The sequence below is a fragment of the Carettochelys insculpta genome, chromosome 12, assembly GCF_033958435.1.
Source record: "Carettochelys insculpta isolate YL-2023 chromosome 12, ASM3395843v1, whole genome shotgun sequence".
Taxonomy (NCBI): Eukaryota; Metazoa; Chordata; order Testudines; family Carettochelyidae; genus Carettochelys; species Carettochelys insculpta.
The window spans coordinates 18,770,223-18,788,917 of NC_134148.1; the positions used below are offsets into that span (position 1 = coordinate 18,770,223).

Consider the following 18,695-nt stretch of genomic DNA (forward strand, 5'->3'; position numbering starts at 1 on the left):
ATTCCACTCAGGCTAAGATCAACGACAGCATTATTCATTGTGCCACATCAAAGTCTGTGTACGAAGCTTGTAGTTTACACAAAGCAACTGTTAAACAATAGGAAGCAGGCAGAGATAAAGGACAAAGCAGATTTAAAATAAGTCACAGACTGTGCTTTTGTATTTAATGGTGAAAAAGTAGACAAAATGCTGCAACAGGACCATTAATGAATGAAAATCAAGCTAGAAATACATAAACATCAATTTACATTGTGCAAATGTTCTAACGCTCTTAATGGAGGAGTTGGATTTAAATGACTATCAACCTCATGGATTCAGTCACTACATGAAAAAATATGTAATGTGAAGTGTTTACACAAATACACAGAACAAAACGTCTACATACTCTATAAAAATGGTTTAATCAAGAAAACATTTTTATTTCAGCTATCCTATCAAAGACTGCAAGCGAATATTCATTGTCATTTATACTGGTACTGTTTATTAGCATTATAAGCATCCTGCTTTTGCATTTGTGCACATTCTAGCCACAAACCATTTTATGTCATACTACCACATACACTGTCAGCTAACTCTATTAAAAAGATAATCTTCAAGCAAACTAGGATAACCAGCACATTTTTGCATAATTACACTATAACCTGAGGCTAAAAGTTGAGTGACTAACTGCCAGCAGTATTGCAATTAAAGTTAAGATGCAGCAACGAAGCTGAGCATTTTGAAAACGTGTGTACTCAGCAGCATGTTGTACAGATGTAACACATGAGTGATAAGGAAAGATTCGAAGAGAAGGATATTGGCATTTGAGAAGAGCTGTTATAGAAAGATCCTGGGAATAGGATGGATGCAGAAAGTCACTAACAAGGAATTATATGGGAAGATATCTGTGGAAGTGGGGCAGCCCCACGAAAGCTCAATACTTTTAATTTGTTAGTCTTTAAAGTGCTATGTGACTGCTGGTTTGTTTAGTTAGAATACAGACTAACACAGCTACCCCTCTGTTACTAGTGCAGAAGGCTGTACAACGGAAGTTACATCTATTTGGGCATATCTGCAGAATGAATGACAAACAAAAAGTCAAAACCCTGGTATCTGGCATAATGGATGGTTTGAATAGCAGACGAAAACCCCACAGAGAATGGGTAAATGATATAGTAGGTTGGTCTGGAGCTAGTCTGCAGAAATGAAGCCACTCCACACTGCACAGGGACAGACAGAAAGAAATAGTGAAGGAGGCAGACACCAAGAGACGCTGAGCCCATGGTTGTTGATGATAATTATGAAAAGTTAAAATCTCTCTCTCCACTTTTCATCAGCTAACCTGTGTGACTCTGTGCCACATAGTACTGAGGTAAAGAGTTTATTTTTATTATAAAGATGACCAGATGCTTATATAAATGCCAATAAACCACTTAAGAGAATATCTGTTCCGAGATGCTCTTCTTCATGGTCCCAGATTCAAGTCAGCAATAATCGCCCACCCACAGTCACTTCCCTTTCAGTTCCCCTCCCCACCCACCCAATTCCAATATGAAATAAGAGCAAATTTAGCATCACCCCAATAATCCTAGTCAAAATCTTCTGATAGTTCTGAAGGCTGGTGTGACAATGGTGGACAAAAATTAAAAGGAATGTGAAAAACATTTTTCAGCCCCACACAAAAATGCTAAGGCCAGCTTTGCTGCTGCTTAATAAGGATATATTTATTGTTGGAAGATAACTGAGTAGTTGGTAATGCACCAGCATGTTTTCCATAAAAAATAAGTTTTATTTTATTTTGTTTGTGTTTTGTTTTGTTTTTTTACTAAAAACATCCACAGGTCCAAAAGTCTCAAGAAATTTTATAAACCATACAGATTTTAGAGTCTCTATTCCCACAGAATTTTCAATCCAAAAATAAGAGAAGATACTAGAAAGATACCCAAAAAAATAAAATTAAAAATGAGGAAGGGTAAAAGGAAAAAGGTTACACTGAGAATGTCAACTCCCTGAGGTATGTCTCCCCTTCATCCACACAGAGTAATTTAGAAACAGAAGTTGCATCAGACAGGTTTGGGGACAGAATGTAACGAATCTTGGAAGTTTGATTCCAGAACCCATAACTCCTTGAACTCTCACAATCTCCCCTCAAAGCACCTGTACCATACCCTGATATGACCCACAATGCAATGCACACCACATTCAGCTTGTGCCAATGCTACCAGCAGTTCATCTACATCAATGTAAGCTATAACAATGAAACTGAAATTCGTAAGAGCTGGTCTCTGTATTGCACTCATACAATTGGTTACATTGTATAACAAATAAATATGATTCCTTAATGAGTAATAACGCATAAGATTTCATAAGGAAATCTTCAGTTGCGATTTGTTCATTCTATGATTCTTTTAGCTAATGATTAATTACATTGTAAAAGGGTTTTGGGGAGAGCTGGCAATTAGATGCATAGTGTGGGGGGGAGTAGAATGTGCAATTAAGAGAAACTACTCTCAAGTTACTTCTGAAAATGCCTTTGGCTAGCAGCAGGAAACCTGTGGCCCACTGGGGTTCTTCTATCTGTGGCCTACAAGGTACTTCATTTACCGTTGCCCATGCACAGGACTGCTAGATTCTTCTGGTTGTTGTCTACATAGTGTATTACAAGAATGATATGCACTTAAAACAAGGGCACGTGAAGTGACGTGTGCTGTGGAAAGTGGAGAGACAGGGTTGTGGGGAACTGAAGGGCACTCCCATGCAGACCAACTCGGCTTCTAGCCACCAGTGAAATGCCATTAAATACTCTTGGGAGGACTGTAACTAACTTGTCTATGTTGCCCCGACAGGTCTGTACACGGAGGTGGGCCACAGCTGGAAGGGGCACCTTCATAACCTGGCATGCTGGACTACAAATGTGCATGCCGCCATGTGTCCGAACAGCCTGAGGCACCCCTGGCCATTATGGTTGGGCACCTGATCAGGCCTTGGATGAATGGACACCATGGCTTGGACCCTGCTCTGGGGCAGAAAGGCCCTGGCTTGCTCTGCATCTAGTCAGGCACCCACAAACTCCGTGACCTGAGGTGGGGCTAGCACAGACTTTGCCTTGTTCACTAGGAGGCCTAACGTGTCGAGCACTTCTTCTATCAGCTGTACTTGTCTCATCACCTGTCTCTGTGACCGACCTCGGATCAGCCAGTCGTCTAGATAGGGGAACAGGTGCACTCCCTGCCTGCGTAAGGAAGCTGCCACTACTGACTTATATTTGGTAAAGCCTCTCAGGGCTGAGGAGAGGGTGAAGGGAAGGACTGTGAACTGGTAATGGTCCTTCCCTAGCCCAAACCGGAACAACCTGCTGTGAGGTGGATAAATTGCTATTTGGAAATATGCATCTTGTAAGTCAAGAGCGGCAAACCAGTCCCCTCATTCCAGCACTGGGATAATTATGCCCAGGGATATCATATGAAACTTTATCTTTTTCAAAAATTTGTTCAGGTTTCGCAGGTCCAAGTTTGGCCATAGTCCCCCTTTTGCTTTCGGGTTTAGAAAACAGTGTCAATAAGATCCCTGCGCCCGGAACTCCTGGGGAACTTCCTCTATAGCCCCCTTTTGTAGGAAGGCCCCTACCTCCTGCCTGAGAACTGTCTCGTGAGAGGGGTCCCTGACAAGGGACAGGGAAGGGGAGTAGAAAGAAAATTGGATGGCATATCCCTTTTCTACAGTGCAGAGGACCCACTGGTCTGACTTTATGCTGCACCATGCATGGTAGAATGGGGATAGGTGGGATGAAAATAAATACTGAGCTGGAATTGTGGGGGTGGCTGGTGTGTCGCTCCCGACTGCCTCATCAAAACTGGTGTTTAGGCCCCAGTGGGGGTTTCTGGTGGCTCTGGTCCTGTGTCTGGAGACCCTGACATCTCCTATTATGGCGGCCCCTTCTCCTGTTTCTATCACGTTGTTGTTGTGGGAACTGTCTGAACTGGGGCCTCGGGGAAAAATATCTTCTCTGGGTCACCGGTGTATATAGAGCCAGTGAGCGCAGAGTGGTCCATGAGTCCTTCATACTATGAAGCCTCTTGTCAGTTTTTTCCGAAAATAGGGAGTGGCCCTCAAAAGAGAGGTCCTGAATGGACTACTGCACCTCCTGTGAGAGTCCCACGACCTGAAGCCATGCCCCCCTTCTCATGGCTATACCCGAGGCCATGACCCTGGTGACCGCATCAGCTGCATCTAGGGCAGCCTGCAGTGTTGCTCTAGATATGAGTATTTGCTCCTCCACGAGAGCCCTAAATTCTGACTTGGTGTCTGGCAGGAGCAGCTCAGCGAAACGGTCCATGGAGCTGGCCGTATTGTATGCATACCTGCTGACCATGGCTTGCTGGTTAGCAATTCTCAACTGGAGGCCATCTGTAGAATCAACTTTCCTACCTTGCAGGTCTAATCATTTGGCCTCTGTTTCTTAGGAGAGGGCCCCTGGACCTCCTACCTCTCCCTACTGTTCACAGCATTCATGACAAGGGAGTCAGGGGGAGGATGGGTGAACAGATGTTCATTTCCCTGGGCTGGGACAAAATACCAGCGCTCGCTTTTTCTAGCCATGGGCAAGGCTGAGGCCGGGGTCTGCCACACTGTCTTCGCTGTGTTGCCAATTGTCTTTATAATAGGCAGTGCCTCCCCCCGAGATGTTGAGAGGATGTTTGTAGCAGGGTATGTTTTGTCCCTGACCTCTTCCGCCTGCACTCCCAGACTCTGGGCCACGCTCTTCAACAGCTGCTGGTACGCTCCTCCATCCTCCAGTCCCGGGGATGCAGAGGATCCAGCTCGCGCCTCATTTGGGGAGGACGAGGGCATCATGCCCTCTAAGCCCACTAGTGCGTGGGGTTCAGGCACTTCCATTTGAGCCCCCAGCACCATGGTTTGCGGTGCCATGCTCAGTGCCTGGGGTGAAGGGCCTCCTAGTGGTCTCTGGTACGGTGCCATAAAGACAGGGGCACTCTGTACCTGGGATGGCACCGGTTCTGTCAGTGCCAGCACCCACTGCACCACAGTCCCCGGTGCCTGCAGCGGTGCTGCCCACACTTGGGTCACCTCTGACTGCACTGGTGCCAGTGCCGACGATCCCATTTGCTCTCTCGGCGGGGCTCCCAAAGCAGTGGTCGGTGCTGATCTCGGCACCTGGGGAGTGCTGGGCGCCCTGAACAGAAGTCCCGCATCCCGCCCCTGTGCCTTGTGGATCGCCCACGGGGTCCAGAAGGGCCATTGTGGGGCACCTTGGGAGGGCCTTTGCCACTCCCCCTCTAAGGGCGTCAGAAGCAGTGTCGATGCCCACTGCATCAAGATGACCTCGTACTCCCGCTCTGAGCTGAGCTGGAGTAAAACGAGTCCGAGTCTGATGCAGGCTCTGATGCCGATGAGCATGGCAGTGCCGAGGGACCCGTAGCTCCCGCCAGCTCTTGCGTGCTCTGCACCGTCTGCACAGCACTGAGGGAGGCGACTGTTTGCTGGGGTGTCACTGGTGTCAGGAACCGTGCCGGGATCCCTGGAGCCTGACCAGGCACCTTGAACTGGGGTGATGAAGGCTCCCGGTGCGGCGTCTGTAGCAGCATCATGATTTGCAAGATGCTTTGTGCAGCACTAAAGGCCACCAGCATCGAGGGCAGTCTGCCACCTCAGCTGAAGTCTATGTCTGCACTTCATGATCATGGTCACGGTGCAATCTGGCGGACTCCCCCTGAAGCTTGCCTTCACCTCTTTCTTTCTTGGGATCAACCTCAGTCCCATCTTCTCTTCTTCCAAGTCACCAGGGACTGGCTCTCATGGCACCGGGAGGCGCTAGGTGCCGAGTCCTGCTCTCTCTGTCAAGAACTTTCCAAAAGCACCGACAGTGCCAGAGCGCTTTGCACCAACTATGTGGCGGTCTCAGTTCCCACCGGGGAAATGTCCGGGCGCAAGGCTGATTCCATTAGTAGAACCTTCAGCCTTTGAGCTCTATCTTTTAAAGTCCCAGACTTGAAGGCCTTGCAAAGCAAGCAGCGCTCCTGGAGGTGAGCCTCGCCAAGGCAACTCGAACACGCCTTATGCAGGTCGCTTTGGGTCATTCGTTTGCCACATTTTGAACTGTTTTTAAACCCCGGGAAGCCAGGCATCCCCTGGCGCCGAGGCACTGAGGGGGTTAAAGATCCACTTTGGCTTCCTAGGTGCTAAGAAGAGCTATTTACCTATGAAAGATAACTATCCAAACTATTTACAACTAATTAAAACAATAAAGGCTACCAGCCAATGCTCAACAATGAGGGAGCACCAGCAAAGGACAGCACAGGGAGAAGGAACTGTGGGGGGGGAGAAGGAACTGGAAGGCAGCGGGGCGGGGCAGGCAGTGCATATATGGGGGGTCATACAGGTGCCACACCAACCCTAGGGATACCGGCTAGGGCAAAAAGCTTCCAGCCACTGGGCATGAGCCTGGTGCACACCCAAACTGGAATGCACTTGAGCAATCACTCAAAGAAAAAGTGCAAGATTTCTTAATTACTAATATAAAAAGTTATGCTCTGCATGAAACTGAACACATAAAGCTTGAGAATGAAAATGCAGCTTGAATCATATATTATACGCACACCTACCTTAATAAATGCAATACTTCTGAACATAAAACCAAGCTAAAAGAAACTATACAACCTTTTAAACCCTTTCATATCTGGTAACCCCAGGACTCAGACGTTGCCAGGCAGTGGGGACGCGTCTTCTCCCACTCCCTGACGCAGCTCCACGCCTGCCTGCAGGAGTCTCTCGTCCCACTCTTGCTGAAGTGTGGTGGTCTTGCTCGGTTGCTCCTTTTCTGCCTTGTGATGGGCAGCAGGTCCTCCTAATCATGGCTTAGCTGGTGCAGCAGTTCCTCCCACTGCTAGCTGCATTGCCAGGCTGCTCTTTTCCTTCACCAGTGTCCCTCCCTCTCCTGGGCGGTGTGCAGCAGGGCCTTGCCGTGCTGCTTCTGCTCCCACTGCATCTCCCCCCAAACGGTGGGGCTCTTCCCCTTCCCTGAGGTCAGTGCACTGCTTTCCAGCTAGCTCCAGCTTCAGCACAGCCATGCACTCAGGGGTTCTCCCGGGCCCCACACTAGCTTTATCCCAGGCCACCAACATAGGGCATCCCATCCCTGGGGGGCCGCCAGGCATGTCATGCTCCCTGGTCAGCAGCTGGATTCCGCTCCCCGTGTGACCAACGGGCAGGAGAGGAGTGGCAGGAGAAGGTGGCTAAGAATAGCACAGCCCCTTGAGGAGGAGGCCAAGGCACCGGATGGCTCCTGGTGCCAGCTGTTTGAGAATTTCAGTAGATTAAAGACCAGTTAAAAGAGAGTTTACTGCAGTTTAATTACTCGGTAGGCTCTCTTACTGATGAATAAGCATATAAAACAGATAAATTTAGTACTGCAAAGCTTAGATGCAAGCTAGTATTTAACTTTCATCTATTATTTGTCCGTACCACCATGTGACTTAGCTATCTAGAGGGTCAAGGTACAGCAGTCATTTTGTGTCCTTCCTAAATATTAAATCTTTAGTAGACATAACTGGTTTCAACTTTAAAATAAATATTTTTAAATAATCACACTATGCCTGCAGCTAGTATGTCACACGTAAAGTTCACGCAAATATTTCCCAATTTATGCTTCACAAGATGTATAAATTTAAGCATTATCCAACAATTAGAAAAGCTCAACACCAAAAAAACAACAAAAGGGAAAGTAGAGAAGAATTTTTTAAAAATGCATTTTCATGAGAAATAGATATTCAGGAAGTAGGATTCATAAAGATTTCATCTTCTATTGATGAAACATTTTCTTTACTGTAAAATGGAATTGAATTTAAAATATTTTCCCCATCAATACTGATTTTGTAAAGTTCCTTAGAATATATTTGTTCAGATTTTTAACACATCTAATTTCTGTGATGTGAAATTTGCATATCCATTTTTCATGCATTTTACTCATTTCAGTCTGATCCATGGTACCAGAACACAATCTGCAAGCGTGCTATGCTCAGACCTACCTATATATGCATATGTGGCACTCCCAAAAAGAACTTTCAGAGTCAGTGCTTACCTATTGTCTCAAAAAAAATAAGGAAAATGTAACCTGTCCATACTACAACAGAAACAAGACTTTGTTCCACAAGACAGTCCTTAAGTCTAAGATATACAACACACCACTGACCTTTAATAATTAAATACAACTATGTTCTGGAAGTATGGGGGGTCTTTATTTGAATTTTTCATTATTTTCAAAATGTACATTAATGACCTCTGGCAAAAAATATTTTTCTTGAGCAAAGAGGCCAGGGCATTACTGAGAAATTTTAAGTTGAAGGGTAATAGGTGAACTCCAAAATTGCCATAATTGAGGGGGTGGGGGTGAAGGGAGGGAGATTAGAACATCATATGATCCAAATCCTTCTCTCCAAGTGCAAATGAAAGACATGAAACAGCCATCTAATAATTGAAGATCATACTCCCTACTCTGTCTGAAGTAATCACTCTGCTTGTGAAAAACCTCTCTCTCTTCCTTCCTAACCCATGACAACAGAATTTACCTGAATAATGAAGGATAAGAGAAACAGCTCCTGGCTGAGGGAGGTGGGGGTGGAGGCATTTTATAAAACCAGGAAGGAAGACAGTGAAGAAGAGAACTGAAAGAAAAAACAAGAGAGCTCAAAGTTGAGAGAATTTCATTTTCGACATTCTCCGTAACCTTAAAAAAAAAAAAAAGAAAAGAAAAAAGAAAAGAAAAAGAGTTAATTTGATAGCAAGTGAGTTTCAAGTAATAAGTTAGATATGAGTAATTTCTGGTAACATCTCTGCTTGTGTCTCTGCATGCCATTATCTGTGGTTTTCCTATATTTTTAAATTCCATACCACCAATCCCAACTACAGCCACTACTCTAAAGACCCAACCAGAGAGAAGAAAGTTGCTGGCTACACAAAGGAAACAGTGGAACTGGCTACACAACCATTCATGCTAACAAAATAAATAATCTGAAAAAACATGGAATAAATTCTGTTTCTCATTCAGTAGTAGGCATCTTACAGGCTTCTTGTAAAAAAGGAGCATGCAATTTTAGATAAATATGAACTTTAAATCTGTAACATTTTTTTAAAAGGGAAAAAACTGTTTCGCTTTGCTCCTCGCACTTAATTTGGGTCTGCGGTCTCTTCTGTATAGGTACTTAAAACTCACCTATTCTTCCTTGCAAGAAAACAAAATGTGATAAAGGCTGCACAATAGCATAGCTGTAAAGCCCAGGTAGGCAGTCTTATAGAACTGTCTTAAGCACAAAACATAGGGAGACAGAGTTACCCTCCAGAACCTGTCTGTGAGCTAAAGCTTTGGGCAAAGAGTGAATTATCCTGTACTGAAAGATGACTAACATTTAAAGACTCCCGCTTCGAGCCGCACAATGTGCTGCAGGCGAATAATCTTTCTGAATAGAAGTTACTGAACATTTCAGAAGCCTGAGTTAGGAGGACAAGCTCTTAATGTAATAAAATCCTGAACACTGAAATACCAGGTATTTCCAAATCAGAAGAGAAAAAGTGAACCATAAAGTTTGCTCTTTGGATTTTTTACATGGAGATATACCTATATCATAGAACTGAAAGGGACCTTCAGAGGTCACTGAGTCCAGTCCCCTGCACTCACAGCAGGCCTGATCACCATCCCTGACAGATTTTTTTTTTTAAATCTATTTGCCCCAGATCCCTAAATGGCCCCCTCAGCAATTGAACTCACAACCCTGGGCTTAGCAGGTCAATGCTCAAACCACTGAGCTCTCCCTCCCCACATAGTGGATTTCTGCAGTAGTGCTGTTCATTCAGTAGAGAAAGCAAAACAACACTATTTTTGCATTTCGACCCATTCTTCTGCAGGAAGAGTGCCCTGAGGAACTGTCAGGAGTTGCTTAGCATTCCCTTAGCATTAATAAAAGGTAGCCTAGCTAGACATCTTTTGTACTAAGTGGCTCACCAAGAAATGTGCTTTTAGCCTTTGAACCATCTTTTCCAGAATGGGAGTTACAATTCCATTGTCCATTCATCAGAAACTAACTTCATCTTTTTTAAAAGAAGATGTCATGTTACTAGATCTAAAACAAGCCACACAGCCTTGATCTTCACAATTCTAATATGCAAAAATGCTTCCCCCACCAGAGCAACGATCCCTGCACTGTCATGGCATGTGGAACTTGATTATCAGAGCACATGACTGGAAAGAACCTACCACATTTGGTTTTGCCTGTCCAAATCCCACTAGCATTCCATCACCGGGTTGTCATACCTCCAAGATTGGCCTAGAGTCTCTAGAATTGTATCCATCCCTTGGTAACTACTGAAAGCAATCTCGAAGACATTAAGTAAACGACACTATGTCACGTTGGGAGAAAACTCCCAGAACAACTGCAATCAGTCTTGGCAACACTACTTCATCATATGCAGCCTATCTGAAATTGTGGAATTTAAGAAGTGGGCATGAGAAGAAGGACTAAGCAAGCCTAAATCATACTGCGGAGTAATATATCCTGGTTGGCGTATTAAATATACAGAGATACAAATAATATGTATTATCTGTACCATACATAAGTATGCATTAAGCACCAGTAGAACTAAGCACAAATATCCTGACAGCAATTTAGCCTGAAACTGCCTATAATACCATCTTGTTCCCTTATGCTAAAGATATGTCTACACTAGGAAATTAGGTAGAATTTGTTAAGTTTGATTTTGTAACTCCTGATTTTGTGAAGTTGAGAGTGTATGTCTACACTGGCACATGAGATAGACGGAGTGTATACGCACTAGCATTGGCAGCTTCGACTTTGTCAGCAATGCACTGTGTGTACCTATCCCACAGTCTCTGCTGCCCATTTGCATTGTGGATTAAGCTCCCAGGGGCTGATGGGACAAAAAATTGCCATGGGTGGTTCCAAGTGTATGGTCAGCATCCCATAGTGCACTTGTCTCCCCCTTCCTTTGAACAGCAACAACAAAAATTGCTTTCACACCCTGTTTTTATATCCATGCAGATGCCATTGCAAGACTAGAATGGAATCCATACAGCTTCAAGCGATTATGGTAAGTATTATGAACACCTCACACATTGTGATACAGTACAGGCAGAGCTTCACCAGCTCTAGGAGCAATGAAAACTCTGATGAAGAAACCGACATACATATATGTAAAACACTGGAGAGGAATAGGGAGATGCTAGCTGCACATGAAGCTTTGTACACAGTGGACAGCCAGTTCTAGTCCCATGAAACAAACTCAGACTGGTGTGACCACATTGTTCTGCAGGTGATCAGCAGTGGCAACAAAGCTTCCCCATGTTTAAGGCCACTTTCATGGAACTTTGCAAATTCATTTCTCCCACCCTGAAGTGCCGCAATATCAAAATGAGACCTTCTCTGACAGTTCAGAAGTGAGTGGCAATAGCTCTACAGAAGTTTGCAATGACGGACAGCCACTCGTCACAGAGAGGAAGCCGTGCTAATCTGTACACTATCAAAACAAAAAGCAGTCAAGTAGCACTTTAAAGACTAGCAAAATAGTTTGTTAGGTGAGCTTTCGTGGCACAGACCCACTTCTTCAGACCAGAGCCAGACCAGAACAGACTCAATATTTAAGGCACAGAGAACTGTTCTGGTCTGGCTCTGGTCTGAAGAAGTGGGTCTGTGCCAGGAAAGCTCACCTAACAAACTATTTTGCTAGTCTTTAAAGTGCTACTTGACTGCTTTTTGTTTTGATAGCTACTAGTCAGTGGACAACCAATCTGGAGTGGACAAATCTGCAGTGGGCCTGCTATCATACAGCTAGCCAAGACAATCAATATTTTTCTACAATGAAAGACAGTGATTCTGGGAAATGTGCAGGACGTAGTGGACAGTTTTGCCACAGTGCAGTTCTCTAAATGCAGCAGGGCAATACATCAAACACACACATACCTATCTTGGTACCAAATCCCCTTGCCATCAAGTACATAAACCACAAGTGGTACTTCTTAGGGGTGTTGCAGGGGCTGGTGCATCACAAGGGTTATTTCACCAACATCAATGTGGGAAGACCGGGAAGGTGCATGATGTGCACAACTTCAGGAACTCTGGTCTCTTTGGAAAGCTGAAGAATAGAACTTTCTTCCCAGACCAGAAAACCACCATTGGAGATTTGGAGGTGCCAACAGTGATCCTGGGTGATCCAGCTTATGCTTTGCTCCCTTGGTTCATGAAGCCATACAAAAGCAGCCTGTACGTCAGTAAGGAGCAATTCAACTACATGCTGAGCAAGAGAAAAACGATAGTAGAACGTGCATTTGGCTATTTAGAAGTCAGGTTCAGGAGCCTCCTGACTCAGTTAGACCTCAGCAAAAGTAACATTCTCCTCATGGTGGCAGCCTGCTGAGCACTCCATAATTTATGTGAGAGCAAGGAGGGGGGTGGAATTTAATGCCAGACTGGAGGACAGGGTCAGATCACCTGACCAATAACTATGAACATCCAGACAACAGGGCAATAGGATGAGCACAGCGAGGGGCACTGCTAATCAGGGAGACTTTGAAAAACAGCTTTATGAATGACCACACAGCAGCATGACAGTCATGTCTGTTGCTCTTAAAGAGATTCCCCCTTGAATGATGTGTGCTGGTCTATTAAACCTGTAAACCCTATCCCTCCAACCGCATGCAACAAAAGCAAGCTTAATCATTTTTATTTAGGGGAAGTGAAAGTGTTCGTGGTTGGTACTTCAGAGGTGCATAAGAAAGGGCAAGAGGTCTTTAGAACCACAGGTGGGGGGGAATGTTCACCTTCTGCTCTTAGGAGCATCCCGAGGAGTGGAATGAAAGGCTGCACTTGACTTCTCCCCTTACCCCCAATTCCAGCATTCTGGCATGCCAATGGGGGGAGGTTAACAAACATGGTAAGGAGGGCATGTGGTTCATAATGGGCTGCACTGGGGCTCCATACTTCTCTACCCAGCACCTCAGGAGCTCCGTTTACTGCCTCATCAGCTTCAACATCTCCCGCTGGGTCTGGACCTCAAGCTCCCTGAGGACTCTCCTCTCCCACAGGATGGTTCTCCTCCACGTTATTTAACTGTTCTCTGTCCATGCAGGTGGCTTCCACGTGCTCCAGGAACATATTTTTCCGTGTTCATTTTCTCCTTCAGATCTGTGCCACACAAACTGCAATAAAACATAAGCGAAGGCCAAACATTAAGGAGATAAACTTCTCTCATTCTCCAGTAAATGCAATCACACACAAAGGAATTTCAGGAATGAAGCTCTGTGAAACACAATAGAGATGCGTTCCATGCACAGACAAATTTTGGCTTTTAATGTCCTCTGTGCAGCAGATACTGCACAGAGACCTTAAGGGACCTGATTGACTCGGTTTGCTGCCAGTCAGAGTAAGCTACAGACTGGGACAAACTTTCAAGCCAGTGATCGCAAAAGCAGTTTCAGAAGCTGTGCACAGTTCTGCAGGGGGAGAGGTCACTAGGGGCTGTGGCAGTGGCTGTCACTGTATGCTTCCTCTCCCCACTTTGCTGGGGCACTGAGCTTTTCCCTTCCCCCAGGGGCCTGGGGAAAGGAGGAGAGGTTGGGGAGGCAGCAGGCACGGCAGTGCAGCTTGTGCTATTGGGGCTATTTGTCTTTCTTAGCCACCACGTGCTTCTACTCCCTGCTGTGCTAGGACATTTCCCTTCCCTCAGGAGCACTAGAAAGGGAGGGGAAGAGGGTGGTTCAGCCACGGCAAAGCAGCCTGCCCCATCATAACAACTTACTGCTCCTTCCCTTGCTTCCTCCAGGGTGCAATGTGAGATATCCGCCTGCTTAGAATATCAAACATTGCTAAGGAACAGGTGCTGGCTGAATGTGGGCAGACGGTTGGTTGGTATGCTGTGCTGCTCTGTGGTGCAACAAGGCCAGATAAATTCTTCTCATGTGGTTTTTGGGGAGCCCTGCCTTATTCTGACCTCCTCGATTAGACACCTCTCCATGCCAAGCCACCAGTAAGTAAAGTGTACCTGCCTGGGAGCTTTATGGAGATGTGCAAGGAGGATCAGTGCTACACCCCCAAACACATTAAAGAGCTGTTTCAGGGGCTAGGCTGTGTAGGTAGAGTGCCTGGCATATATTGCACACAACTGCCTCAACCCACTTGTAGAACGATTAAAAATGAACTCACCAGAGGTGCCCTCCCCACCATAAGGATCTAGTTGTGAAACATCTTGGGAGGAGGGGATGGGATCCAATTGTAACAAGGTCCTGGCTCTCATTACGAACAGCTGCTCCATTCGCCTGCTGACCACTGTTGTCTTCCTCCTCCTCAACCATCTTGTCTTTCCTGCTGTTGCCAGAGGCCTTCTGAGAAATCTCCTCAGAGGTATCCACAGACTCTTTGGGGATGGAGGTTGCCCCTCCCCCAGAATCCCATGCAGCTGTTCATAGAAGCAGTATGTTTGCGGCAATGACCCAGAACATCTGTTTGCTTCCTCTGTCTTCTGACATGCCTGCCTGACCTTTATTTTTACTTGGCACTGCTGTGTTGTCTCCAATCTATCCTTTTTCCACCATGCCCTGTGAGATCTTGGCACAGATGTTGGCATTTCTTTTCTTGCTTCATAGTTTTGCCAGTACAGCTTCATCTTCCCACACAACAATGCAATCATGGATCTCCTGTATGCTCCATAATGGATCTTAACTGAGAACCTATGAATTCATGCCCATGTGCACTGCTGAGGTGTGCTGTCTACTCTGCCTTCCATGCTGGCCAAACAGAAAATGAAATTCAAACTTCCCCAGTCTGTTTCCCACATACGTGGAGAGCAGTGGAGCTGAAAGTGGTGGCCAGAGTAGTCACATTGGGGCACTGTGGGATTTGACCTAATCTCCTAGTGCAGATGCAGACCAAGCCTAAGTATCTCATTGCTCCTTTCATTTGCTGAAGTAAGCATTTGGCATAAGCGGATAAGAAACTTTGCAAAATCAAGATAAATTCATTCAGTGTCCTACTAAAAACTATGGAAGTATGTTTATAGATGAGCACCAGGAATCCCAGTATTTGAACAAACATAAGGAAAGAGCTGAACAAGTTAGGGAACTGGAACACGCTGAGAGTTGGATTTTAATGATCTATAAAGAAATGGCATAAGTTTATGAAAGTATCTCTGTGGAGGTTGTAAATCAACATATAGATCATACCAGCTAAAATGTGCAATTTTGGAACACACTATCTGCATAAAGTGAATGCAACACCACTGCACAACATGGCTGCTCAGAGACTGGTATTGTCTAGAAACTTTTTTCTGTACTATGTTAACAAACCTGACTGACATTGCCTATTTGGTCTTCAGTATTATTTCATTACAAGACAAAGTGTGATCAACCAACTGACCACACAGTATATCAACAGTATGCAAAACTCAATTCTCCTCATCTTCGATATATAAGATACAGAAACAGGTTCTAAAAGCCTTTTTTTGGGGGGCAAACACCTCTACTACAACATGGTGAGGGGCTTATCTACAAGGCGTTTAAAAATAAGGAAAAAAGAAAACTGAGTAAGTGCATAACATTTGCAATGCACAGTTGGCTACACGCCTGATCAAACTACTGAAGTGTAATAGTCCTAAGGGTTCAGATAGGAGGATCTGATAGAAATACAGTTCAAACCACCAAGTAAACATCTATGATAAAATCATACCTCAAATTTCAAAGCTAGAAGCTTCTTTTGGCAATTTCTGTGCAAATTAAAGTTAATGCTATTTCTACTACTGATGGTTATGACAATTCATTAGGATAATTTTGAAACTTTAGTCAAATTATACAGAAGCACAAAATGAGAAAAAAATCAAAAACTGCTCAACAAGGCATTAGAGGGAGGAAGGCAACTGTTAGTCTTCAGCTTTCAACGCAACAGCTACACTGAAACTGCGCATCAAGAATTTTTAGTGATATTTTAAAACACAGGTTATCAGACAACGTTTTTTCCTAATGAATCTGTACCCTTTAGTTTGTGAGTTCATTTAACATTTATAAAGGTTTTATTGCCATTTGCTTTGAATCTGTACCAGGGAACCAAGCTGTGTGCGTGCCTAGAAAATAACACAGCGGAGACAGGGAGGAGCTTGCCTTGTTACTACCAAAATGTGCTCTGTTCCAAGCAGCATCAATTTCAATAACAGTCAATTAGAACAGATTACTGTACCGAATAAAAGAATAAGATCTCTGTAAGATAAAATACTATCTAGGTAGATGACCCAAAATGAGTCAAACATTTCTCTACAGAATTTCTAGTCTACATATTGAAAGCAGGTAGTACTACATCTGTAGAAATACTTAAACACATTTCAAATAAAACAGACACAAATTTTAAAAAGCAAATGGTTTATTTCTCCTTATGTAAATCATACTCCTTTTGGTATTCTGTATCTCTTACTACACTAAAGTGATAAATAAAAAAAATCATAATTTTACTCTGGAAGGGACTCTGCAACTATTTAACTCTGTTATCTTAAAAAAAAATCAAGGATAAAAAAACTCCTCTTCATCTTATGTTACAGTCTGGGCCACTATGGAGATTTTTCTAAATTGACAAATAATGCTGCAGTGATCCCCTTTCCTGACCAGAAAACAGTGATGGTAATGGGCACAAAACTCAGCTTTACAGATTACTTCATTTATTCTGGGACTGAAAAAACTAATGCTACCATTTCTTTTTCAAAAGATGTAGCTTAAAGATACAGTTTTAGTTCAATAATTGAAGTGTTAAAAATACACTGACAGAAAGTGTAACTGTCCATTATTTACTAACATATGTACAGAATGCCAAATAGCTGTCAAAGGTACAGAAATGTAGTTTATTTCTGCCTATGTGCCAAATACTGAGAAATATACACAGTTTACAAATTGTTATCCATGTATAAAATCTCAGGAAATATAGCCAGCAGCGGCAAAGGCTGTTTTACTGAAATATACCCAACTGATCTAAAAATCAGACTAGTATTCTATACAAAACAATGTTGCAATGCATCCTAAATTAAGCATTTCCAGCAATTATGTAAGCTGTTGATCTCAGACTGCTCTTGGACATATCAAAAGTAAGTTTATGCAATTGCAATGCAAACTCACATGTCAGCAAGTAATTGGCATGTGAAATTTACAGGCTTTACTGTTTGCTGTTTATTACGTTTTGAATATTGCTTTATAGATACGACATATCTCAAGCTTGAAAAGTCAGTTGCACGAGATGAGAAATAAAATACTGTAGGAAACATTATTAGATTTTACCACCACAGAATTTCTGGCTACAGAGGAAAAATCATGACTCACTTGTGACTCCTTGCTATGAACTTTACATGTTGCTGCTCATTTTACTGAGCTACCATGTTTGCTAAAAACCTTGACTTTCCTAGGCAGAATATAAAGTTTTGCTGAATTCTCCTTCCTGAATTAAGTGTGTTGGTTCTGATGTTAATGACCAATATTTATTTAAAATCTGGCCCACAAAATGCACTTTTTATAAAAGCAAACAAAGTAATTTGTGTCCATGAATAAAATCTTCTCCAAAGTTTATAAAACACAGAACTTGCAGGTACGAAAGATAGATTTTGTAGATCTCTTAGTTAATTTCTCAAGACACAAAGTACACTAATCAGCTGAATACTTACATATGTACTCTAAAGAATGCTGCCCTCTAATAAGCATATAAACACCCACTGACTTTACCTGAAATTACCCAGGGAACAGAATTTGACCCTACTTAAAAATTATAAAAGGCAACAGATGTTTTACAGATATATAAAACTTATAAATTAGATGTGAGGAAATACAATGTATCACATGTCTATGTATAAGTTCTCACTTGAGACTGAAACCTGTCATGCACTAACAAGAAGTCCTGAGGCCCCTTATAGACTAAGATATTTTGGCGCATAAACTTTGTGGGCAAAGACCCGCTTCGTCAGATGGATGAGTGGAGAGTTCCAGAGAAGGCTTTAAAGAGGGAGTCTCAGTAAAGGGGAGGGCCACAGTTGACAAGGTCTGTTCAACAAAACAGTAGAAATAGGATGTGGCCCATTACCAGCAGTTAATGTGGAGTTGTGAACATCAAGAGAAGAAATCAGGTCAGTTGAGTCAGGGAGAATGTGGCCCATTATCAGTAGCTAATGTGGAGGTCTGAACATCAAGAGCGGAGAAACTGCTTTTGTAATTGTCGTGGACTAAAAGTACTTACTGCTGACCTCAGAGTTCAGTACCGATCTTTGAAAAAGCATTGAAGGGTCACACATTACTCTTGAAGCTTGTGGTACACATCACCTTCTCAGGCTCTGTCTACACTTTTAAAATGAAAAACACAGCCTGGCCAGTGCTTTAAAGTGAAAATATGGACACAGTATGAGTGTTGGGACAGAGCCCTCCTAGTGCACCATGTAAATCACCTCCATGAGAGGAGTACTCAACAGTGCTGGGAGCCCATTTACACGAGCACTTTACAGAGCTATAACTTGCTGCACTTGGAGTAGAAGGTATTTTTTCCACACTCCTCAGCCAGAAAGTTGTAGCACAGTAAAGTGGCAGTTTAGACTTAATCTGAGTGTCCAACAAAATCAGAAGGAGAAGTACTAAGATGTCTCATATTATTTATATTGAAGTAGCTCCTATGTGCACCATTCAT

At 43.6% G+C, this 18,695-nt stretch overlaps 1 protein-coding gene across 15 annotated transcripts in view; it reads right to left on the minus strand.

Annotated features, from left to right (window-relative positions):
* The window catches only part of TCF12 (transcription factor 12), a 395,995-nt gene that overhangs the window by 170,802 nt on the left and 206,498 nt on the right, over positions 1–18,695 (minus strand). For 8 of the 15 annotated variants that reach the window (XM_075006242.1, XM_075006258.1, XM_075006241.1 and 5 more), the window contains one exon: positions 8,565–8,660. The exons of the other annotated variants lie outside the window; for them this stretch is intronic. In XM_075006242.1, the coding sequence (XP_074862343.1) occupies positions 8,565–8,660 (96 nt within the window). The remainder of the gene's footprint in view (positions 1–8,564; positions 8,661–18,695) is intronic. 15 annotated transcript variants of the gene reach the window in all.